This window comes from Fukomys damarensis, unplaced genomic scaffold (assembly GCF_012274545.1).
Source record: "Fukomys damarensis isolate Sample0158 unplaced genomic scaffold, DMR_v1.0_HiC HiC_scaffold_17, whole genome shotgun sequence".
Taxonomy (NCBI): Eukaryota; Metazoa; Chordata; class Mammalia; order Rodentia; family Bathyergidae; genus Fukomys; species Fukomys damarensis.
This window is the reverse complement of record NW_022900929.1, coordinates 2534993-2557498: the sequence shown is the minus strand read 5'-3', so window position 1 is coordinate 2557498 and position 22506 is coordinate 2534993. Positions and strand designations below refer to the sequence as shown.

Below are 22506 nucleotides of genomic sequence, written 5' to 3'. Positions count from 1 at the left end.
GACCCTGTCTTGACTCTTAGATGCATCGTTTCATTGACACCTGCTCATTACACTTCCTTTTATTTTGGGTACTGGGGATCGAACTCAGAACCTTGCACTTGCCAGGCAGGTGCTGTGCCACTGAGCTATATTCCCAGCCCACTCCCTTTGTAAAGGAACTAAATAGGTTGAACCTGTACAGTTGGGGACTAGCATGCACACACGCCCACACCCACACACACTTCATATTCTCTGTCAAGTTGATGCAGCAGATACATGTGAGCAGTGTTGTGCATCCAGAGTAGTCTCAGATAGCAGTTTCTTATCACTTACATGATAGAAATGATAGCTTTTGCAGAAAGCCAGGAGTGGTGATGCACTCCTAGCAACTCTGGGAGGCTGTGGCAGGAGGATCACAAATTTGAGCCCAGCTTGTGTGAGTCAGTGAGACCCTGTCTCAAAATTTTAAAATTTTGAAAAGAAAGTAGGTCCATGGGAAGGGTTCAGTTCTTGGTTTGAAGGAAGCAAGTCCTGACTTATTAGAGTGTAAAAATGTGTCATCGTTCTAGAGCAATTTCTTGAGCGACTTGGGAATATTTATTTTCTTTCATATCTACTGTGTTATTTTTGTCTTTTCACATAATGTTCTCTGATAAACTGCTGTCATTTTCCATATTGAGACCAGGTAAGGGCGACTGGTTCTGATAGTCCACATCCCTTCCTGTCCATTTCTTGCTTCTCTGTGGTGTCTGACTCTCCAGTGTCCTGGACCAGCCCTACAGCTTGACAGCAAGCTACAGAAGCAGACTGCATGTAGGGATTAGAGAAGTGTGTCCCGTAAATTGGAAGGGACTATTTCAGTCTGCTCTGAGGAAAAAGAGAAGCTGGTTTTTCTCAGAAAATTTCTTCTTTTCATTTCTCACTTCACTTCTTCACTTTTCTCTTTCTCTTTCTCTTTTGCTTTTCCTTTTTTTTTTTTTGAGACAGGGTCTTGTTGTGTAGTTCAGGCTGTCCTTGACTGTAGCCCAGACTGGCATGAGACATTTGGTGATCCTCCTGCCTCTGCCTCCTCAGTGCTAGGATAACAGGCGTGCACCACCATGCCCAGCTCAGAGGATTTCTTAATGTATCTATATCATAGGTTCATTGGTTGGTACATGATCTTTCTTGTGAGCTGAAGTGCCTTTTGGTGCTTCTGACTGTTCCCTGTCTATTTTTGAAAGAAAAGGGTAAGATTGGCACCAGAATGCTAAAGTCTGCTTTACCACCTTGAGATTTGGAGTACGCGCTGTTCCCAGGAACATATTCAGTCTCATACATACCAGGTGTAGTCTTATGTTTCCATAAAACTGTTACAACACCTTGAGAATGAAGAGTATAAACTTGAGCTGAAATTGTACATTATTAAAAATATGGATGGTTTAATCATTTGTTCTCCACATTTACAAAAGATTTGAAGTATACTAGAAATAGTTAAATTTACTTGAAGTAGAATTTTGAACTAGGGACCCATCTAGTAGATTTGTCTGAGGATAAGACTTGAGAAAATACTAAGCTCAAATATGGGAGGAGACCTGTGAGGAATGCCTTTAAACTACCTTTGTACATGTAAATGTTCTCAGTGTATCCACACTGCACCTATAAACTATGAGACTGAATCGTGAAGCATTCTGGGCAGCATCTGCTAAGTTTTATGCTAGGCTATCATGCTTTTCCATGCAGGACACAGATCTGGTGCCCAGTGACATTGCAGCAGGCCTGGCCCTTCTCCATCAGCAGCAGGACAACATCAGCAGCAGCCAGGAACCAGAGGAGGTGATCAGCCACTCCCCAGGGCATCCCCAGGTAATCCCAGATTTCTTTTGGGTGGTACAGTCTTGATGCTTACACTGTGTAGACCTTCAAAACTAGACAGCTAACCAAGAGCAATTTCAGTAGCAGTTGGGCCAGAATCAGTTTGTGCTCTGTAACACACCTGTCTGGTGAGGTAGATCCTCAACACTTGGGGGGCCCTGGTAGCAGGAGCGCATTCCCAGCAAGATCACTGTGCATCTTATTTTCAGACCCTTCTACTTTGGGAAATTTCCTGCTGGGTTCTACACACCAGGAAAATTCCTTCTAAGTTGGAACCTGAGGCCCCCCTGAATGTGTTTCCTTTTCTCTCTTCTCTTGGTCTGAGAAGTGGGAAGCTTCACCAGATGATAAATTTCCTCCTGTAGACTTTTATGTTTTGTATCAGTTTTGGGTTTTTGAGACAGGGTCTTACTATGCAATTCAGGCTGACCTTGATCTCACTATATAGTTCAGGCTAGCCTCGAATTTGTGATCCTACTGTCTCAGCCTCCCAAGTGCTGGGATTACAGGTGTATACCACCACACCCAGCAATTTTTATGTTTTCGAAAGAGAAAATTGCACACATGATGCATATTGTTTCTTTATCTCTTGCTAAAACACTGAGTTCTTGGCAGCGTCTGTGTTGCAATGTGTAAATGTGCTAGTGCTTCTGGTAGGAAGCACAGACTCATCTCAGCAGGAGTCAGGAATCATTACATAAGCAGGGAGTGGTGTTGGATGCCTGTGATCCTAGCACTCTGGGACGCTGAGGCAAGAGGATTATAAGTTGGAGCTCAGCCTGAGCAACTTAGTGAGACACTGTCTCAAAATGAAAAATACAAAGGGGCTGGAGAGGTACCTCTGTGCAAAGGCCCTGGGTTCAATTCTCAGTGCTGCAAAAGCAAAAAAAAAAGAAAAGAAGAATCACTGTGGTCTTGTTGCTGTTAGCTTCCTTCTCAACTGCATTCCTGAAGGAGTCCACTTGAGTTTGTGTTTAAGGGCCAGTTCTGGTCAGTGAGGAAAGAGAGAGAATCAGGAGTTGGAGTTGAGGTTTAAGATCTTAGTATGTTCATCCTCCCCATAATGAGTTCCCCTAAATAAAAAGCATCTTTTTTTTCTCTTCCAGGAAGCTGACTTGGATGCAGAATTAGAAAATTGCCACCATTATATGCATTTTGCAGCAGCTGCCTATGGGTGGCCTCTCTACATTTATAGAAACCCATTTACAGGGCTGTGCAGGATTGGTGGTGACTGGTACGTTGGCACTGTGTGAGGCCTCCATATCCACATGTCTCTTGGTACCGGGGATTGAACTCAGGACCTTGCACTTGCAAAGCAGGTGCAGCACCATTAAACTAAATCCCCAACCATCCACATTTTTTTTTAATTCTATTTTAAAATATTTTAAAAGCTTGCAGGAACAGAACAGAGATGTCTGACCTAAATCTTTTGTCTGGAGTCCTCAGTCTAGATTCCTGTATCTAGAGACTGACTCATTTTGTCATGTGTGCCATATCACATACTGTAGACACATTCCACTCTTCCCAAGGATTTGAGTTCAGTTGTAGACTCCTTGCTTCTTTATTTCTAATTACTTCAGTCTAAATTTCTGAAGCATGACGTTCTTTTACGTAACTCCAGTAAAATCGTCAACTGGGGAACTTTATCATTTTTAATTTGTTTCTATTTTTGGTGGCATAGAGCATGAACCCAGGAGCACCCTACCACTGAACTGCATCTCTATCCCTTTCATTTTTTGAGACAGGGCCTCACTAAATTGCCCAAGCAAGACTTGAATTTGTTTTGTTTGTTGTTGTTGTTGTTGTTGGTACCAGGATCGAACTTGGAACCTTGAGTTTGCAAGGCAGCCAGTGGAACCACTGAGCTAAATCCCTGGGCCCTGAGACTTGAATTTGTGATCCTTCTGCTTCAGACTTCCAAACTGCTGGGATTACAGATGTGCACCACTGGGCCTGGCATCTTTAACTAATTTATAACTTATACTCTGCTTCTTTCAATTGCCCCGGTAATGTCCTTTTTAGCAGTTTTCCCTTGACCCACAGCTACACTTTGCATATGGTTGCCCTGTCTACTTAACGTCCTTGGATTTGGAGTTCTTCAGCCACTCCTCTGTCTTTCACAGTGTTAACATACTGAGGAGGTCATAGTAGGTATTTTGTAGATGAGTCTTCTATTTCATCACCTGGAGGTTTCCTTGTGGTTAGATCCAGGTGTTGGGCTTTTGGCAGGAGGTGCTCTGTGAGGAGCTGTGTCCTTCCTGGTATGTCCCACCAGGAGCATGTGAGATTGCTAGGTCATCCTGCTCTTGGCGCTATTGACATGATAATTGGCTGAGGCAGTGACAGCAGGTTCTGCACAGAGGTGGTCCCTTCTCCTTATAATGAGGTCCTCCAGCACTACTTAAACATTTGGTCCTCTCCAAACTCAACCAGATCTTTTGGTATGCATTGATTGTCATGTGAAGAATCAGTTATTATTAGAATCAGTTATAAAATTGTGACTTTTCCAAATTCACCATTTCTTCTGCATTAGTTGTCATTCTGCCTCCCTCCCTTTTTTTTTTTTTTTTGGTGCTGGGAATTGAACTCCGGGCCTCTCACTGGCCTGACAGGCACTATGCCACTGCCGCTGAGCTATATCCCAGGCCCTACTATTTATTATCAATAGGGATATATAGGTTCTGACCTTATTCAGTGGGTTATAATATATTACTGTTCTTTTGTTGTTGTTTAATGTAGGCTGGCCTTGAGCTCACTATTTACCCCAAGCTAGATTCCAGCTGGTGCTGATCCTCCTGCCTCAGCCTCCTGAGTGCTAGGATTACAGGAGCACACTACCATGCCCAGCCCATTTCCTGAGTTTCTGCGTTAAGATTCTTTTTTTAGAGCTGTTGGAGGTGAGACACTGTCTGGCTATGTGGTTCAGGCTGGCCTTGAGCTCACAATGTAGCCTAGGGTGGCCTTAAACTTGCAGCAGTTCTCTTGCCTCAACCTCCCAAAGTGCAGGGATTACAGGCTTAGACCACCACACCTAGTTTGACTTTAGATTCTCCAGCCTCTTCTTGTGCTTTCTGTAGATTTAACTTGCAGGGCTCGCTCTCACTGGCACTGGTAATTAGAAAGCAAGAACTAGGGGCCAGGTGTGGGTATTATTACTAGGGTGTTATTGCTTATTGGCCTTTTCAGTGGGCAGAGTTGGGGGGAAATAGCAATTCCACGTGATTCAGCCCAGTATTTATTTATTTTAAAAATTGTAAGTTTGGTTGGGCACAGTGGTGCACTCCTGCAAAACTCGCTATGGGAAAAGTCAAGGTGGAAGGAAGAGTGAGCTTGAGCCCAGCTTGGGCATTGTAATGAGATCCCATCTCAAAAAAAAAAACAAAAATAAAAACAAAAAACCAGCGAGATTGGTGGTGGCGCAGGCCTGTAATCCTAGCACTTGAGAGGCTGAGGAAGGAAGATCACTGCTAATTTGAGGCCAGCCTAGATTACATGGTGAATTCAAAACCAGCCTGAACTGAATAATAAGACCTTGTCTCAAAAATAAGAATAATAATAAAATCACGAGTTAAAGGGCTACAGATGTAGTTTGGCAGTAGAACACTTGCCTAGCATATCCAAGGCTGTGTTTCCAGCACTACCAAAAAAAAAAAAATTGGTTTATATTGGTGCCTTTTGATTCTTGTCCAAAGCCACAACTTTTTCTTCTTCCATATCCTGTATTTGTCCATTTTCTCTCTCAGAGAGAACTCTGACACCCAAAACATCAGTACCAAGTACTCCCAAAGAAATTTGAGCATGGTCAGACTTAGCACTACAGCCAAAAAGATATTCCCAGAGTCTAGTTTGTAGTGTTGAAAGTTCTTTTTGTTTTTAGACTTAGAGTACTATATCTGCAAGTTACTTAGATTAGTCCTTTTATTGTTGTTTCTTCAGAATACTGATTGACCCCCGTTAGTAAGCATTTAGTTTCAGTTTCTCTCTACCCTTGTTGATTTAATTTATTTTTGAATATATAAAGCACTGGCACAATGCCAGAAGGCAAAGCCGTGGTAAGAGGTGTACACAGAGAAGTGTTTGTCTTCCCCATCCTGGTACTTGGCAGTGCTTGCTGGGAAATCGTGGAGGTGTGGATTATGTTCCTGTTGAGGGGCGTGTACTGACAACTTCCCTCTTTTGCAGTTGTAGAAGCAGGACCATGGAATATGAGTTGGTAGGAGGTGATCAGCTCAACTGTCATTTCGTCTCCATCCTGCATACGACAGGCCTGCAGTACAGGGACTTCATTCACATAAGCTTTCACGACAAGGTACAGTAACTAATCTTGGGTCCTGGGGTCCTTTGCAGTTCTGAGGGAAGTTCTAAATTATTCTTCATATAATTCAGAGACAGACATATTTACCCCCAAATCTTAAGCACAATTTCTGGGAGTTTACAGATGTCCTTATAGCCCATGTAACCCATGGAGCCAATTAAAAACCTAGGTTTTAGGCTGAGGATTTAGCTCAGTGGTGCCGCCGCGTGCCTCGAAAGCATAAGGTCCCAAGTTTGATACTCAGTACTCAAAACAAGATGAAACAACCCTAGGTTTTGAGCCATGCATGGAAGTGTACACCATTAATCTATCTCAGTATTCAGGAGCCTGAGGCAGGATTGTGATTTTGAGGCCTGCTTGGACTATGTAGCAAGACTCTGCCTCACTAGACTTAAAAAAAAAAAAAAAAAAAAAAAGAAATAAACAATTTAGGTTTCACATAAGATGGAGCAATAAGGTTTTCTTAGGGATACCACACTATTTCTTACACAATCCAATCTTTGCCAAGGTACAGTGAACTGCATCAGAATCACCCCCATGCAGCCTTTTGTTTTGGGTCTAGGGCTCTGTCAGCAGTCAGGTTTTGCATGGATCTCATGTTCTGGAAGTACTGCAGTGCTCTGGAAACATGATGAGGCTGCAGAAGCCAGCTCCACCTTAGTTTCCACAGCCTATGCCCAGTGCTGGGCAATAGCCCTCTACGCTGTTCTTGGCCCCAGGACCTAAGAGCTAGTGGTTTGAGGAAGTGGTTCTCAGCTTCGGCTGCCTAATGGGATCTCCTGGAGAGCTCATAAGATAACCTGAAGGCCACATTTGGATTAGTTCTGTCAGTCTTGGAAGGTGGGACCCTGCTCAGGGCTTTAAAAGCCCCCCACTTTAGTTGGGCATGGTGGCATATATCTGCAATCCCAGCACTTTGGGAGCCTGAGGCAGGAGGGTCACAAGTTCAAGCTCACCCTAGGCAATTTAGAGTCACTTAGGGAGACCCTGTCTCAAAAAGTGATAGGGGAGCCGGGTGTGGTGGTGCACGCTTGTAATCCTGGCACTCGAGAGGCTGAGACAGGAGGATTACTGCAAGTTCGAGACCAGCCTGGGCTACACAGTGAGTTCCAGAGTCTGAACTACATAGTGAGACCCTGTTTCAGAAAACCAAAAAAAAAAAAAAAAAAAAAAGTGATGGAGGCTGAATAAAGAAAATGTGGTTTTCTACTCAGCCATAAAGAACAAGAAACTAAGAGTCATTTATAGGTAAATGGATGCATATTGATGCCATACTCTTAAGTGAAAAATAAGAGACACACATGTAAATACTGAATAGTTTCTCTGGTGTGAAAAACTAAAAGTATAAATAAGGTTCAAATTGTATAATTGAAAATGTGAAACAGGAAGAAAAAGGCTAAAGGAGGGGAAGTGGGAAGGGTAGGGGAAAGGAAAGAAGGGAAAAGAAAAAATATGAGAAAAGGAAAAAATGGAAACAAAGTCTTTGTAAATAGGGAAGGGAGGGCAGGGGTATGGGGAGAAAATAAGAACCAAGATACATCATGTAATAAATTTAATGTGGGGGAAAAGGGGGATGGGGACACAGCTCAAGACAAATCCCTGGATTCAGGCTCCAGTACTGGAAATAAAATTAAAAAAACCCCAGAAAAATGAACCCTGGAAGTGGGTGCCTATAATCTTAACACTCTGGGAAACTGAGGCAGATGGACTGCAAGTTTTGAGTCCATCTTGGCCAACCTAATGACTTGATGAGGCTCTGTATCAAAAGGACTGGGCATATGGCTGAGTTTGTATAGCATATAACTAGGTTTAATTCCTGGTGCTACAAAAACAAAAAAGATGAGACAGACACTGAGAGAACTGGAAACACTTGCATGAGAGCACACAGTAAGAAGGTACAGAGCTGAGTTTCTGCCCCCCTCAATCATGTCCGTGTCTCTTAAGACCCTGGTTCTCAAAACTGGAGCCCAGAATTGTGGCTTTAGCGTTGCTTTCTTCTAAATCAGAGTGCATGCTTACCAGACCCAAAGCCTTTTGATCCTGCTCAGAGTCCTGTAAAGCAGAGGATGCTTGTCTTGTGTTTATTGCTGTGAGAGGCTGCTGAGCTAGGCCTGCCCCAACCCCAGTAGTTGACAGAGTAGTGTGGTCCCCGAGTCTGGCAAACAGCTGGCCTCCTGGAGGGGCTGCTACTTGTCAGTAGGACTGCATGTGACCACTGAGCAAGGCACTGGTGCCGGGGCCCAGCTGCAGAGGTAGTAAGTGAGGTTACATGTTGTGCAGCGGGGCATGAGGTCTGACTTGGAGAGGCCGGAGAAGCTGGGAGGGATGCCAGAGTTGTAACATGGCTTTTTGTTGGGCTGGTTTTCTTTTTGGTGGTGCTGGGGATTGACCCAGGGCCTTCTCACTGAGCTACATTCCCAGCCCTATTTTATTTTTTGAATGAAAATGTTTAAATTTATTGGTACACTTTAGGTATACAATACAGTTACATTCATCACTGGGGTCTCGTACCTCTACGTGACTAATCTTGGTTCTTACTTTTCCATATTCCCCAGCCCTCCCTTCACCCACTCCACCCTTCCCTGTTTACAAAGACATTGTTTCCATGTTTTTCCTTTTCACGTATTTTTTTCTTTTCCCTTTTTACTTTTCCCCTACCCCTCCCACTTCCTGTACTCTTTTAGACTTTTTTTCCTATTACACAGTATCATTTCATTTATACATTCTGATCCTTATTTACACCTTCAGTTTTTTTACACCAGAGAAACTATTTTGTATTTACACTTGTATGTCTTATTAATTTCACTTAAGAGTATGGCCTCAATGTGCATCCACTTAGCTATAAATATCTCTGATTTCTCATTCTTTATGTCTGAGTAGTACTCCATTTTATAAAAACCCACATCTTCTTTATCCAGTCTCCAGTTGATGGGCAATTGGGCTGTTTCCAAATTTTAGCTGTTACAAAGTGTGCCACTATAAACATGGGTGTACATATATCGCTGTGGTATGATTCTTTTAATTCTTTTGGGAAGATACCCAGCAGAGGAATAGCTGGGTCAAATGGGACTGCAATCCTAGTTGTTGGAGGATCTCCATATTGATTTCCAGAGTGCATACTGGTCTGCACCTCCACCCAGCAGTGAAGGGTTCCTATCTCCCCATAACCCCACCAGCATTTGTTATTGGTTGATTTCTTGATAGCAGCCATTCTTGCTGGGATGAGGTAGAATCTCAGTGTTGTTTTCATCTGCATCTCTCCAATGACCAGTGACGTTGAGCATTTTTTCATATGTTTATTTGCTGTTTTTACTTATCTGTCTGAGAAATGTCTATTTCAGATGCCCACTTTTGAATCAGGGTCTTTATATTTGGGGAGGTCTTTTTTATTTTTTATATTGAGACAAGGTCTCCCTAAGTTGCCCAGGCTGAGTTCAAAGTTACGATCCTTCTGCCTCAGCCTCCCAGAGCTCTTGGAGTACAGGTGTGCACCACCATGCTCAGCTCCCAATAGCATATTATATGGAAAATTTTTGTGTATAGTGTCACAGTTGTCCCCTCTCTGATGGGGCTGAGTGTGAAGTCAAGCAGTGGATAGCCACTTCTCCAGGTCACAGGAATCAAAGTTTCTTGGGAGTGACCAGCTGCTCTTGTCACTGGAGGCGCTAAGTGGTGTCTCCTATACTTAGGCCTCATGCTTCCTCTCCTTCAGGTATATGAGCTGCCCTTCTTAGTGGCTCTGGATCACAGGAAGGAGTCTGTGGTGGTTGCTGTGAGAGGGACCATGTCTCTGCAGGTAATATGGGAGCTGGTGTGGGAGCAGGAGCAGAGATGAGCAGGCCATGGGGCAGAGAAGGGAAGACATTCATAGCCTGCAGCATAGCGCCCAGAGGGAAACACAGAGAGTAGGAAGGCAGAAGTGAGCCCAGAGTTGGGAAACGTCCGATCTGCAAAATCGGAGGAACTTGTTCCTTACTCACTGACCAGTGTCGGGCCCAGAGGCCAGCAGGTTCTACCTTGAAGCCAGATGCCAGGCTCCCCTCCTGCTGATTTCCCTGAACAGGTGACCCTCCCCAAAGCCCAGTGGAGTAGCACATTCAGTTTGGCTATGGATTGTCATGGCTGTTTGCCAAGTTCCTGTCCCAGGTCCTGGCCACCCCACCCTTCTGCTAGTCAGGGAGGAGCAGTGGACCCTTTTGTCTCTCTGCAGCTGGTTACCCAACTCCTTCTTGTTCCCCATCCCTGACTTCTCAGCCTCCTGGAGACCCCACATGATGCTGTGCCTTCTTTGGCTCTGTACGGTGGGTCCTTCCTGGCTGCTTGCTCACTTCCTCATACTTCTCTGCTGACCCAGAACATGTCATGGGGCTCTACCTTTTGTGGCCTACACCTTGTCCTTCGGACCATTTCTGGGGTGGCTTCCGCCTCAAGACCCCATCCCTGCATCTTCCACAGCCTTCTGGGTCTCCCTCCCAGGTCTGCTCCTCCCTGAGGCCTGCTGATCCTACTCATTCCACCAGCATTCCCAAGGTGCCTGCTAAAGGGACAGTGACACTGTCGTTACTTTCTGTGTTCGCTCACACCCAGTCCATCACACGAGGGCTCTCTGGCCACATGCTCAGTGCCCAGCACCATGGCCTGCTTGCTGCCTAGACCCCTTCCTATGCCAGGCTCTCATCCTCCTGGCTGTACCTTAGCTGTCTTAGGGCTTAGGTCTTCTCAGACTCTCCACTACTTTTCACTTTCTTATTTGGCAGTACTGGGGCTTGAACCAAGGGTCTTTACACTAAACTACATACCCAGCCCTTTATTCATTTTTTTATTTTGAGATAGGGTCTGGCTAAGTTGCCCAGGCTTGGCTCAAACTTGGAATCCTCCTGCTTTAGCCTCCAGAGTAGCTGGGAGCACAGACTTGCACCGGCACATCCAGTTGAAATCTGTTCCTCACTGCAGCCTTGTGGGCACTTTATCACGTGACCTTTTGCCTTTCTAGGTCCTACTCTGCACACAGTGCCCTCCATGCCAATCCCCTGGGGGGTTCTAAATAGTGCCTCCCACTTGGGGCCTCCTGAGACCCCAGGCTACCCTTGTACTTGGCTCACTGCTGCCTCAGCCGGCTCTGCCCAGCACCACCCTTGGAAGGCTGCCACTCTCTGGCCTTATCAGCCTTGTCCCACAGGTCCCCTCTGCACATGGCCATGGGCTCTGAGGATGCCCCACGCGGGTCTTCCACAGCAGGGAGGTGGAGCTATGTCACAGGCACCCCTGCCACATGCTTGCCCACCCCCAAGCTTGTAGTACCTTTTTCACAGCCCTCAGAGCTCCATGCCTGGCCTCATTTCTTGTGGGTCATCAGGTGTCACTGCTGCCCACAAAGCAGGCCTGGGAGCAGTGTGCCAAGAGGCGCAGAGCCTGCGCTTCCACCCCAGCTTATGCCTTTTGTGCCCTTGGCCCCTTTGTAGGACATCCTCACTGACCTGTCTGCCGAGAGTGAGAGCCTCCACCTGGACACCGACCTTCAGGACTGTGTGGCGCACAAGGTATTCCGGGCAGAGGGGCTGCTGTCGCCATGAGGATGGTTGTTGTTATCATGCAGCTTTTCACAGCAGTCCTGGGGAATGGGATATGGGTTTGAGAGTCACCCACCTGAGGCTACCTGGGAACTGAGTAACTAGCTTGGGCATTGGAGCCAGGCTGTGGCTTTTATTTCCTCTTCATTAAATAAAATGAACTTCAGTACAAGCCAGGCATTGTGACACACACATGTAATTCCAGCCCTCTGGGAGGCTGAGACAGGGAGATGAGAAGTTCAGGTCCAGCCTGGGTAATTTAGTGATTTTGTGAGACTGTCTCAAAAAATGTAAAGGGCTGGGGATGTGGCTCAGTGTGAAGGTCCAGGGTTCAATGCTCAGTACCCCAAAAGAAAAGCTCTGGTGTAATACAGCACGACGTAGCAGCTGTTCCAGCCTGGAGGCAGGCACACCCTTAGTGTTGTGTGCTTCTCACCCACCTCTATGGATGTGGCCAGGGCCCAGGGTCCCAGTGTCACTCTTACTGGGTGTGAACTCCTGCCTGGCACAGCTGGGGCAAGGGTAGGGGTTGAAGTTTTATTAAGATGGTGATAAATAATAAGATCATTGGGCTGTAAACAGTATCCCGTTCAGGACTGTTAAACACTGTCTGCCCACCACTTTCATCTATGCGCAGGATTTTTATCACTGCCAGCATGAGCTCTGTTCCTGATAAATACCTGCTGTCCTTCTCCAGCCCCAAGTTTGCCTATTCTGTTGACTTCACAGACGCATTCTGTCTGTCTGTGACTGGAGTGGTATTTTCAGGGTCCAGCGTGTTGAATCAGTTTCCTTCCTGCTGGAGGGTGACGAGTGTGGTTCTGCTTCACCGCCCCTGCCGTTCAACGCCTGCTGGGCACTCAGGTTGTGTCCACCTCTGGTGCTCTAGGCCATTGTGAGCATGGGCGTACAGATGTCCATTCCAGTTCCTCCTTTCTCTTCTTTGGATTGTGGACCTTGGAGTGGAGTTGCTGACTCACACAGAAATTCTATGTTTAGCTTGAGGAACCATCAGACCGATTTCCACAGGGCCACACTATCGTCCCACTTCTGCATACCCGCCAGCAGCAGCTGAGAATTCTAGTTTCTGCATCCTTGTCAACACTTAGTGTTTTCCATTCTTGCCATCACTGGAGTGCCTTGCTCTCTGTGGTTTTAACCTACACTTCCCTGGGGACCAGGATGCTGCCCGGCAGTTTTTGAATAGTGAAGGAGTCTGGAGTGATTGCCTCCCAGAGGTTCCAGTGGCTGCCCCAGGGAGAAGGCCTCAGGCTTTTGGAGCAGAGGGCAGTGGCTTGCCTTGGGTTTTGTATGCCTCATGTAGTTTTTTGTTTGTTTGTTTTTGTTTTTTGGAGATAGGGTCTCACTATATAGTTCAGGTTGGCCTTGAACTCACTATGTACCCAGGCTAGCCCCAAACTGGCAATCCTCCTGCCTCTGCCCCCCAAGTGCTGGGATTATAGGTGTGTGCCACCACGCCCAGCTTGCCTCCTATGTTTTTATGACCAAAAGAAGTGTTACTTCTGTAATAGTCTTAAATTTTTTATTTTTGTGGTGCTGAGGGTTGAACCCAGGCCCTCAAACATGCTAGGCAGGCAGACCCTCTACCTCTGAGCTACACCTTAGCCCTTTTCATTTTTTATTTTGAGCCTGGGTCTTTACTAAGTTGGTCAGGCTGAGCTCAAACTTGGGTTCTTCCAAAGTAGTTGCAATAACAGGAATGGGCCACTACACTGGCCCAAAGTATTATTTAAAAAGTGCTACAGCTAGGGCTGGGGATTTAGCTCAGTGGCACCATGCCTACCTTGCAAGCACAAGGCCCTGAGTTCAATCCTCGGTACCAAAAAAAAAAGTTGAGAGAAAGAGTCTCTCTGTCTGGGGGTAACTGAACTGGAGTGAGGGTCTCTGCTGTAACCAGTTAGAAGCTTGACAGTGCTAGGAATGAACCTCCGCCCCGTGTTGGGGATCAGACCGGGGCCTTCAGTGTGCTAGCCAAGTGCTCTGCCTAAGCTACTCCCCCAGCAGGATTTCCTTTTATTTTTCTTGGTACCAGGAATTGAACTCAGGACCTGTGCTTGCAAGGTAGGCATGGCACCACTAAGCTAAGGATTTCTTTAAACTTTAGCTGCCTTTTTGTTCAATTCACAGAAGACCCCAGTTCAGCTGTGTTTGGGGAGGGGAGCGGGCAGAGAGAGAGAGAGAGGGAGAGAGAGAGAGAGGGAGGGAGAGAGAGAGAGTGTGAGAGTGAGCGCAAGCATGAGCGAGACAGCATGAGTGAGCATGCGACCATCCAACCAGTTCTGATAGGAAAGGGCTTTCTGTGGCCATGAGCTGTGGCCTTCCTGGAGCCAAACACCGGTGTTCCTGGTGACTGCTTGTTCATCGGGCTGGGAAGGCAGCTGCTCAAGGCCTGTTCTCAGCTCTTAGCTCTAATGCTGTCTGAGCAGCCAGAAGCCCCCTTGGCATTCCCCAGTGAATACAAGTACTAGGGTGGCTGTCGGTGGCTGGGGCAGGTTCTGCCTGGCTTCTGAGTGCACAGGTCCCTAAGAAATGTGACTGTTGCACTTGCAGGACAGTGAAAGGAAGTTAGGTGTTTGTCAGAAGTGTTGTGCAGACAGGCACAGAATGCTAGCCCTTCCTTTGGTGTTCTGTCTCATGGTGCCAGGTTCAGTATTCTGCTGTCGGATTATCAAAATACTGAATCTTGGGCTAGGGATTTAGCTCAGTGGTTCTTCTACCTGCCTTTAAGCGCAACCTTTAAGCACAAGGTCCTGAGTTATTTCCCTGGTACCAAAAAAATAATGAATCTTAGGAGATTTTGCTTGTTTTTGTAGTACTGGGGATTGAACTCAGGGACACTCTACTATGAAGCTATAACCCCATCCCTTTTAAAATTTTTTTCTTTCCAGATAGGGTCTTGCTAAATTGCCCAGGCTGATCTTGAAATTGGGATCCTCCTACCTCAGTAGCTGGGATTACTGGCATGCACCATTGTGCTCAGCTGCACTGTTTGAGATAATTAACAGTCTCTTATGTTATACCGGATCCCTTCTACCTCCTGTTTTAGAATATAAGCCACAAGGGGATGTGATCAGGCCTGGGAATTGGCTGCAGAGCCATTGTGAAGAGATGTCCTAGAGGGAGTTTTGATTGACAGGGTTGGGTTGTCTCTGTTGGAGCTACTTGCTTTTCAAGGAGCCCATGACTTAGGATAGCTGTATTCATTTATGTAGAAGTTTTAAATTTTATTTTTTGAAATCACCAAAACCTAGTCTCCCTAAAATGTTTCTTGTTTTTTGTTTTTATACCAGAGATTGAACTCAGTAAAATTTACTTCTGATGGACTCGTTTTGCTTTTGGGGGTCTGTAGTAGATGCCTGGTCGGTGTCTTTGATTTAGGACTGCACACTCTTACATTGTTTAGAAAGATTGGTCTTGTGTGCCCTGAGCCTGAGGAGCCACCTATCTATGCATGGACTGTGACGAGAGATGCAGAAGGGGATCTGCCGATAGGGTGGAATTGTCCCTGGTGTCACCCGCTCATTGATGAATGTTGTGAGCACCTGCTTTGTGCCAGTATCTGGGCCTGGAGCAGGAAAGCAGCTGCACAGCAGGGCTGCTGACCCAGGTGGTGCCCTGTCTGGGAGTGGGTTGGAGTCACACAGAAGCGTGTGTGTGCCTGCTCTATCTGCTGAGCTCTGCTGAGCCACCTGCCTTCCTTCCTGTGTTTTAGGGGATTTCTCAGGCCGCGAGATATGTTTACCGACGACTGGTCAACGATGGGATTCTGAGCCAGGCTTTCAGCATTGCTCCTGTGAGATTGCCTTTCATTTTATTTCCTTGTCTTGTTACTGGCCATCATTATTGTTAGCTTGGAGCCCACTCTGTTCTTTGTTCCCCAGGAGTACCGGCTGGTTGTGGTAGGGCACAGCCTGGGAGCAGGGGCAGCCGCTCTGCTGGCCATCATGCTGCGTAGCTCCTACCCACAGGTCCAGGCCTACACCTTCTCCCCACCCCGGGGGCTCTTAAGGTAAAACCTTTTGTTCCTGCATGGAACCAGGTACTGCTCACAAGCCATGCGGCCCACTGGTCTTTCATTTGTAGTTTAATTATAATATCTCATTTTCAGGAATTCACATTTTGAAGCACTGTTTAGTTGAAGACTGTGTATAGCCTTCCTTAGATTGCTCTGACCATTGCTTTAATTTCCTAAATGATGTAATGCTAAGGTTTTTGTTTGTTTTGCAGTACGAGGGATTGAATCCAGGGCCTTCACACTAAGTTACATCTCCAGGCCTTTATTTTTTATTTTGAGATAGGATCTAAGTTTCCCGATAAGACTCAAATGTGGGATCCTCCTGCCTCAGCCTCCCATAGTGCTGGGATTACAGATGTGTACCATTACACCTAGCTAAGATTCGTTTTTTAATAAATTTTACTTTTTAAGTTCAGAGCTGAATTCAACTGAAGGTAAAAGAGAATTCCCATATGCTACTTGCCCTGTGTATCCACTGCTACCACCCATGGCAAAACTGAACCTGCATTGACACGTGGCTACCACTTAGAGTCAGAGCTTATATCAGAGTTTACTCTTGGTGGGTTTGTACAAATGTTTAATGGCTTTTTTATGAGTTTGAAAAGTATGCGTGTTGTTTTTTTTTTTGGTACCGGGAATTGAACTCAGGTCCTTGTGCTTGCGAGGCAGGCAGTGGAACCACTAAGCTAAATTCCCCCGCCCTGCATGTTTTTGATTCAACATATTGTTCTGTGTGACCTTCTTCCCTGATTTTAAAAAATTGTACCACAGTAAAAAAAAAAAAAAAAGGAAGGAAATTAAGAATCAAAAAATAAGAGGAAGGGCCCAGGGATTTAGCTCAGTGGTGCTACTACTGCCTGCCTCACAGGGGCAAGGTCCCAAGTTCAATCCCTGGTACCAAAGAAACACACTTTGGGGCCAGGGATTCAGCTCAGTGGTGCTGCCACCTGCCTTGCAAGGTCCCGAGTACCAAAAAATAAAAATAAGAGGAACTGGGCATGGTGACACATGCTTATAATCCTAGCACTTGGGAGACTGAGGCAGGAGGGTTACAAGTTTAAGGACAGCAATTTAGTGAGACCTTGTCTCTTAAAAATAAAAAATAAAAAAGGGATGGGGATACAGCTAGTGGTAGAGCACTTGCCTATCATGTATGAAACCCTGGGTTTAATCCCCAGCACTCACACACCCCCAAAAAAACACTTTTTCCATTTTTGGTGATTTATTTACCTTTTTTTGTTTTCACGTAAGTAAATAGGTGTGTATGTGTCTGTATTCTCCCCCGCTCCCGTGTCCCTCTCTCTCTGTATCTCTCTCTCTCTCTCCTCTTTTCTCTTCTCTTCTCTGCTCTCTTCTCTTCTCTTCTCTTCTCTTCTCTTCTCTTCTCTTGTTTGTATTCTTCTGCCTATCTTACTGTTGCTTTTGCCTATGACAGTACACAAGAACAGTACAGAGAATTCTGACTCTGTCCAGTGCTTCACTGGGCAGTTACAGGCTGAACCCTGGATGCTGGGGTGTGTCCAGCTTCTGCTCACACACTGCAAATGGTCTTTGCTTCTGTTTGCATGTGTTCTTGCATCCTGGGCAGATTCTGCCGGCAGGGCTGCTGGGCCAGCAGGTAGATGCCAAGTGTATGATCTGCGTCTGGTCCAGTTGATGTGTTAACTGTGGAGTCTACAGAGTGTCTGTTGCGGCTTTGTAGAATCTGACCAGTGAGTTGCTCTGGCTGAAATCTCTGCCGTTTCTTCTCCCCAGAAGGGGTAGGGAACAGTGATGCCAATGTCCCACAGACCTTGGAGCATTTTTTGATTCCCTGCAGACTCACTTAATTTTTCTTGTTTGGAATTTCAGCAAATCTCTGCATGAGTACTCCAAGGACTTCATCGTGTCACTTGTCCTAGGAAAGGATGTGATTCCCAGGTCAGTCTGTCGGGTAGTGATTCGGGGTTTGGGGCTTTTGAGCATACCAAGTACTGAGCGTGATCTGATTTTTTTGCTGAACAGGTTAAGTGTGACCAACATGGAAGATCTGAAGAAAAGAATCTTGAGAGTGATCACCCACTGTAATAAGCCAAAGGTAATCTGGGTGCCTGTGTTCATAGCATCATCTGCAGGAAGAGACTGTGTGGAGAGTTGAGCTTGTGAATTCAGCCTCTTGACTCAGCACATATATGCTGTTGCTGGAAGTTCTTCTAGCCTCGGAACAGATTTTCTAAGACTCCTGAGTGATGTGTGAGAGCCAAAGGCCAAAGCCATAAAGTGCCACAATTAGGACAGACTACCACCATTCCTGTTCATTTACATGATCTGCCTCTGTTGGACCTTAGTCCTGTCTTGTGACTGACAGTGTTCTGATTGCCCTTGGTTATACTGTCCCCAAGATCAGAACATAAAGCCATCAAATACAGATTGTAGGGTCGGGGATTTAGCTAAGTGGTTCTGCCACCTTCCTTGCAAGTACAAGGACCTGAATTCGATCCCCAGTACCAAAAAAATAAATAAATACAGATTATAAGAAGTGCTAATAGGCTAGGCGTGGTGGCGCACACCTGTAATCCCAGCACTTGGGAGGCTGAGGCAGGAGGATCACTGTGAGTTCGAGACCAGCCTGGGCTACATAGTGAGTTCCAGGTCAGTCTCAACTACATAGTGAGACCCTGTCTCAAAAAACAAACAAACAAAAAAGAAGTGCTAGTATATCCACACTGGATCTAATGGTTGTTAAGAGTGGCCAGTGGCCTGAAGTGTAGCTTAGTGTAGAGTGCTTGTCTAGCATGCATAAGGACTTGGTTTTCTCCCTGGGCTACATAGCAAGACCGTGTCAAAACTCTTAATAACAACAATTTTAAAAGGTAGGAGGAGATATAACTTCATGGTAAGAGTGGTTGCCTAGCACGTATGAGGCCCTGGGTTTAATCCTAGGTGCCACAAAGATGTAAGCAAGTAGGCTTAAAAATGGTCCTTGAAAATATGAGCCCAGGCAGGAGGGACAAGGAGATACAGGTATGTATGGATGGATGGATATACAATGTGTCTTGACAAAAATCCTGCAAACATGTGTATCAGAATGTGGTTTTATTTGGATAATGGGATGACCAGTTACTTTCACTTCTTTAGCCTGTTATCTGAGTTGTTTTTGTTGCTGATCAGCCATCCTCCAGAACTCCTTAAAAAGCAGTGTTTGGCAGCTGGGGATGTAGCTCAGTGGCAGAGAGTGCTTGTTTGATTCCTCTGTACCTCCCTCCCCCCAAAAGAAAAAGACAGTACTTGGTTTCTAATGTCCCTAATGGCAAATAAAACTGATTTTTAAGGGCTGCGATTTAGCACAGTGGTTCTGGCGCCTGCCTCACAATCGCAAGGACCCAAGTTCAATCCCCAGTACCAAAAAAACAAACAAGCCAAAAAAAACACCTGATTTTTAAAATTGCCTACAAAGAATTAGAGTAGGATTTAGCGCAGTGGTTCCGCTGCCTGCCTTGCAAGCACAAGGACCTGAGTTCAATCCCCCATACCAAAAAAAAGAATTAGGGTAATTTGGGGTGGGGATGTAGCTCCGTGGTAGTTTGCCTAACATGTGCAAGGCCTTGGGTTCTATCTGTAGCACCACAATGCACAGTAATTAAGTTTTCATCAAACTATGCACATTAGTTTTTAAATATGGCTGTAAGTATAATGGCCTCATCTCCAAGAGGCATCACTCACTTGTGATCCCGTTTGTGGTGGGAGCATGACTGAAGTCCTGAGAGTATGCCACCTAGCACAGTCCCGCCCAAGATCCTGCAGTAAAGCAGGCCTTCCCGAAGACCAACATACTGTTGTCTGTTGTCTTGCTCTCACCTGCAGTACAAGATATTGCTTCAAGGCTGCTGGTATGAACTGTTCGGAGGAAGCCCTGATAATTTTCCCACTGAACTGGACGGAAGCGACCAGGGACAACTGACACAGCCTCTTCTAGGAGAGCATAGTCTGCTGACACACTGGTCGCCGGCATATAGCTTCTCCAGTGACTCCCCACTGGACTCTCCCACCAAGTACCCACCTCTGTACCCTCCTGGCAGGATCATCCACCTGGAGGAAGAAGGAGCTTCTGGGAGGTGAGTGCAAGGGCTTATGGGCTCCAGGGCCTCGGGTGGCCACCAGGGAAAAGCTGAGTGCCTGCCAAGCTTTATTAGGTGCTCTTCTCTTTTCTGTTGAAGGTTTGACTGCTGTTCGGCTGCTCAGTACAGGGCAAGGTGGGCACGTGAAGGGGAATTCAGCAGAATACTCATAGGCCCAAAGATGCTGACTGACCACATGCCAGACATCCTAATGAGAGCCCTGGACAGCGTGGTCGCCGACAGAACAGCCTGTCTCTCTTGTCCAGGGCAAGGGACATCTAATGTGGATGTGGCATGACCAGGCCTACTGGAAACTGCCCCAGAACAGTGCACACACATTTGCTCTTGACTATGTGACTTCCATGAGGCCAGTACCTGGATGTCTATGGACCACAATCTGACTGGACTTCAATTGAGTGGGCTTTGAAATGACTGCAATAAATGGGAGCTACTTTTGATCACAGTATGAACAGGATCAGGAACCTAGGAGAGCACCAAGGCATGATTCCTTCCCCGCAACGGCCACTTTAGAGCTGCCTCGGAAGAGAATGAAGTGTCTGAAGACCCTAAAGTGACCTGTAGTCTCCCATCAGGGTGTGATGGCAGGTGTGTGGTTTACTTGGGAGACCACACCCCGCTCCTCTGGCTCCCTGGTTACTGTCCAGATGTTTGAAACCATGAAGAATTGAATACTAATTCTTGTGCGTCATTCCGCCTCTGGGGCCTGCCAGTGGGTTGAGTTTTAAAAAAAAAATAAAGTATTTCTACCTTGAGAGCGAGTGTTTGCACAGTAATGTTTCGGGTTAAGTGGGTCCCTTTACTGGGTGGTTTCACAGCAATTATTTGTTTTCTCTTTGTACTGAACAACAAAAATGAAGTCTGGTGTTCTGGCTAAAGACTTAAGATTACATAAGTATTAGAATTACCTACCAGTTTCCTAAATAAAATGAGTTGAAGATTCCTGTCAAAAAGGTGGCTTAGGAATGAATCCCAAAGGAGAAGGAAAGCCAGGAGCTCCAGAACTCACCACAGGACAGAGAGGCCTGCTGGGAAAAATCAGGCCCTCCGCTCTGGCTGAAGGGTGGAGACTAGACACCAGCAATGGAAAGGGGAGGGAATGATCGTCCTCAGAACACCGTCCCCCTCCTCCTGCAACCTTCTGGGAGAAGTCTCCGGGAAAATCTGACCTTAGGAAGCCCTGCTTGGAGCCCTCAGCTGCAGAGGCTACCCCTCCTCAGAGCTTTGGAAAATCTGCAGAAGGCCATTTTTAAAAACTTCAGTTATATCATGGTACAGCCCAGCCCTGCTCCTCCCTAGGGGCAGAAAGGTAAGGCAGCTTGCACTAGAGTTGCCACCCAGTGTGCTCTGTTTCCAACCAACCCAAAGCACAAGCCAAAGAGCACCAGACATCTGAGGGACAGGAGACTGAAAGTAACAGTGCAGGCAGCTGATCCAAACAACTCCAACTCCAGCTGCAGCTGGGGACTAAAGTGCTGCAACAATGGAATTGACCCAGAAAACTTAAGAGCAGGCATTTAGAGGGTGAGCAAGAACACTGGAAAATTCAAAGTGGAAATTAAAGGAAGCTTTATAGAAAAGGTAATAGTTCTAGAACAGAAAACTGAAATAGGTGTTTCCAAATGAACAGAGCCCACCAAGCACAGGGCCTAATAAACCATAGGATAAGACAAAGGAATTCTCACTGTATCTATAATAGTATAGCCCAAGGCCGGGGATTTAGCTCTGGTTCCCCTGCCTGCCTCAAGTGCAAGGACCCAAGTTCAATCCATATATAAAATATAGCATATATTACATAATATATATATATTGATATCCCAATGTAATGGAAATAGGGGAAAAAATGTAAGGACTGGCTATCACTAACCTAGAATTGTAGACCGGGCCCAAAGTAGAATATCACAGTAGAATGGCTATTTTTCAAAGATGCAAGGGCTCAACAATACATACTTTGTCAGGAAGCTCTTGGAGAAGCTATTCATTAGGATGAAAAAATAAAAGATGAAACTGAGTGAGATACAGGAAAAGAATGAGGTGGTCAGATGAATGAAACTTAGGAGAAATATAATACATCTTGAGTGATTAAACAGATGCAAGTTCACAGCTGAATTATTTAGCACAGAAAACTAAGCACTAATTAGGAAAGGCAAAGGTCAACAGCTGTTACTAGTGAGAAGACTAAAAGCAGCTTACTAAGCAGATTATTAGCAGGTAATGATCACGCAGTAAATCATGGTACTGAGAATGGGAAAGATCTCAGATAGAGAAGGTCTTTCACTTTCCATGACAGGAATGTGAACAGCAAAGGCTAAATCTGAGGTTGTTAGCAGGAAAAGCAGGTAATTTATAGACACATGGAGTAAATATCAAAAACTACAGCAGAATATTGCCTCTGGCAAGGGTACAAAGGGTTAAGACAAACGTTGTGTTATGTTTTTAATGGTGTTTGGTACCCTACTGCTGACCTATACATCCCCAGCTCCTATAAATTTGAGAACAGTTTGTGCTTTTAAGCTCTTTATTTAGCTCTGGTTAAAAAAAAAAAAAAAATACAAGAGCCTTCAACGAAAACTGATTCTAACCCATAAACCTTATGGTCTAAGTTCAGGCTTTGGCAAAAATCCTGTTTATGTAGTC

The 22506-nt window shown here is 45.7% G+C and overlaps 1 protein-coding gene across 2 annotated transcripts in view; it reads left to right on the top strand.

Moving 5' to 3' along the window:
• The window catches only part of Daglb (diacylglycerol lipase beta), a 32572-nt gene extending 11954 nt beyond the window's left edge, over positions 1–20618 (top strand). Inside the window, exons 5-15 of one of the 2 annotated variants that reach the window (XM_010642768.3) lie at positions 1702–1824; positions 2940–3067; positions 6016–6142; positions 9861–9944; positions 11611–11688; positions 15452–15532; positions 15621–15748; positions 17606–17674; positions 17759–17831; positions 19598–19848; positions 19951–20617. In XM_010642768.3, the coding sequence (XP_010641070.1) occupies positions 1702–1824; positions 2940–3067; positions 6016–6142; positions 9861–9944; positions 11611–11688; positions 15452–15532; positions 15621–15748; positions 17606–17674; positions 17759–17831; positions 19598–19848; positions 19951–20149 (1341 nt within the window). In that variant the 3' untranslated portion in view covers positions 20150–20617. Of the gene's footprint in view, positions 1–1701; positions 1825–2939; positions 3068–6015; positions 6143–9860; positions 9945–11610; positions 11689–15451; positions 15533–15620; positions 15749–17605; positions 17675–17758; positions 17832–19597; positions 19849–19950 lie in introns of both variants that reach the window. The other variant, XM_010642769.3, reaches the window with a different exon arrangement.
• Positions 20619–22506: the final 1888 nt, after the last annotated feature.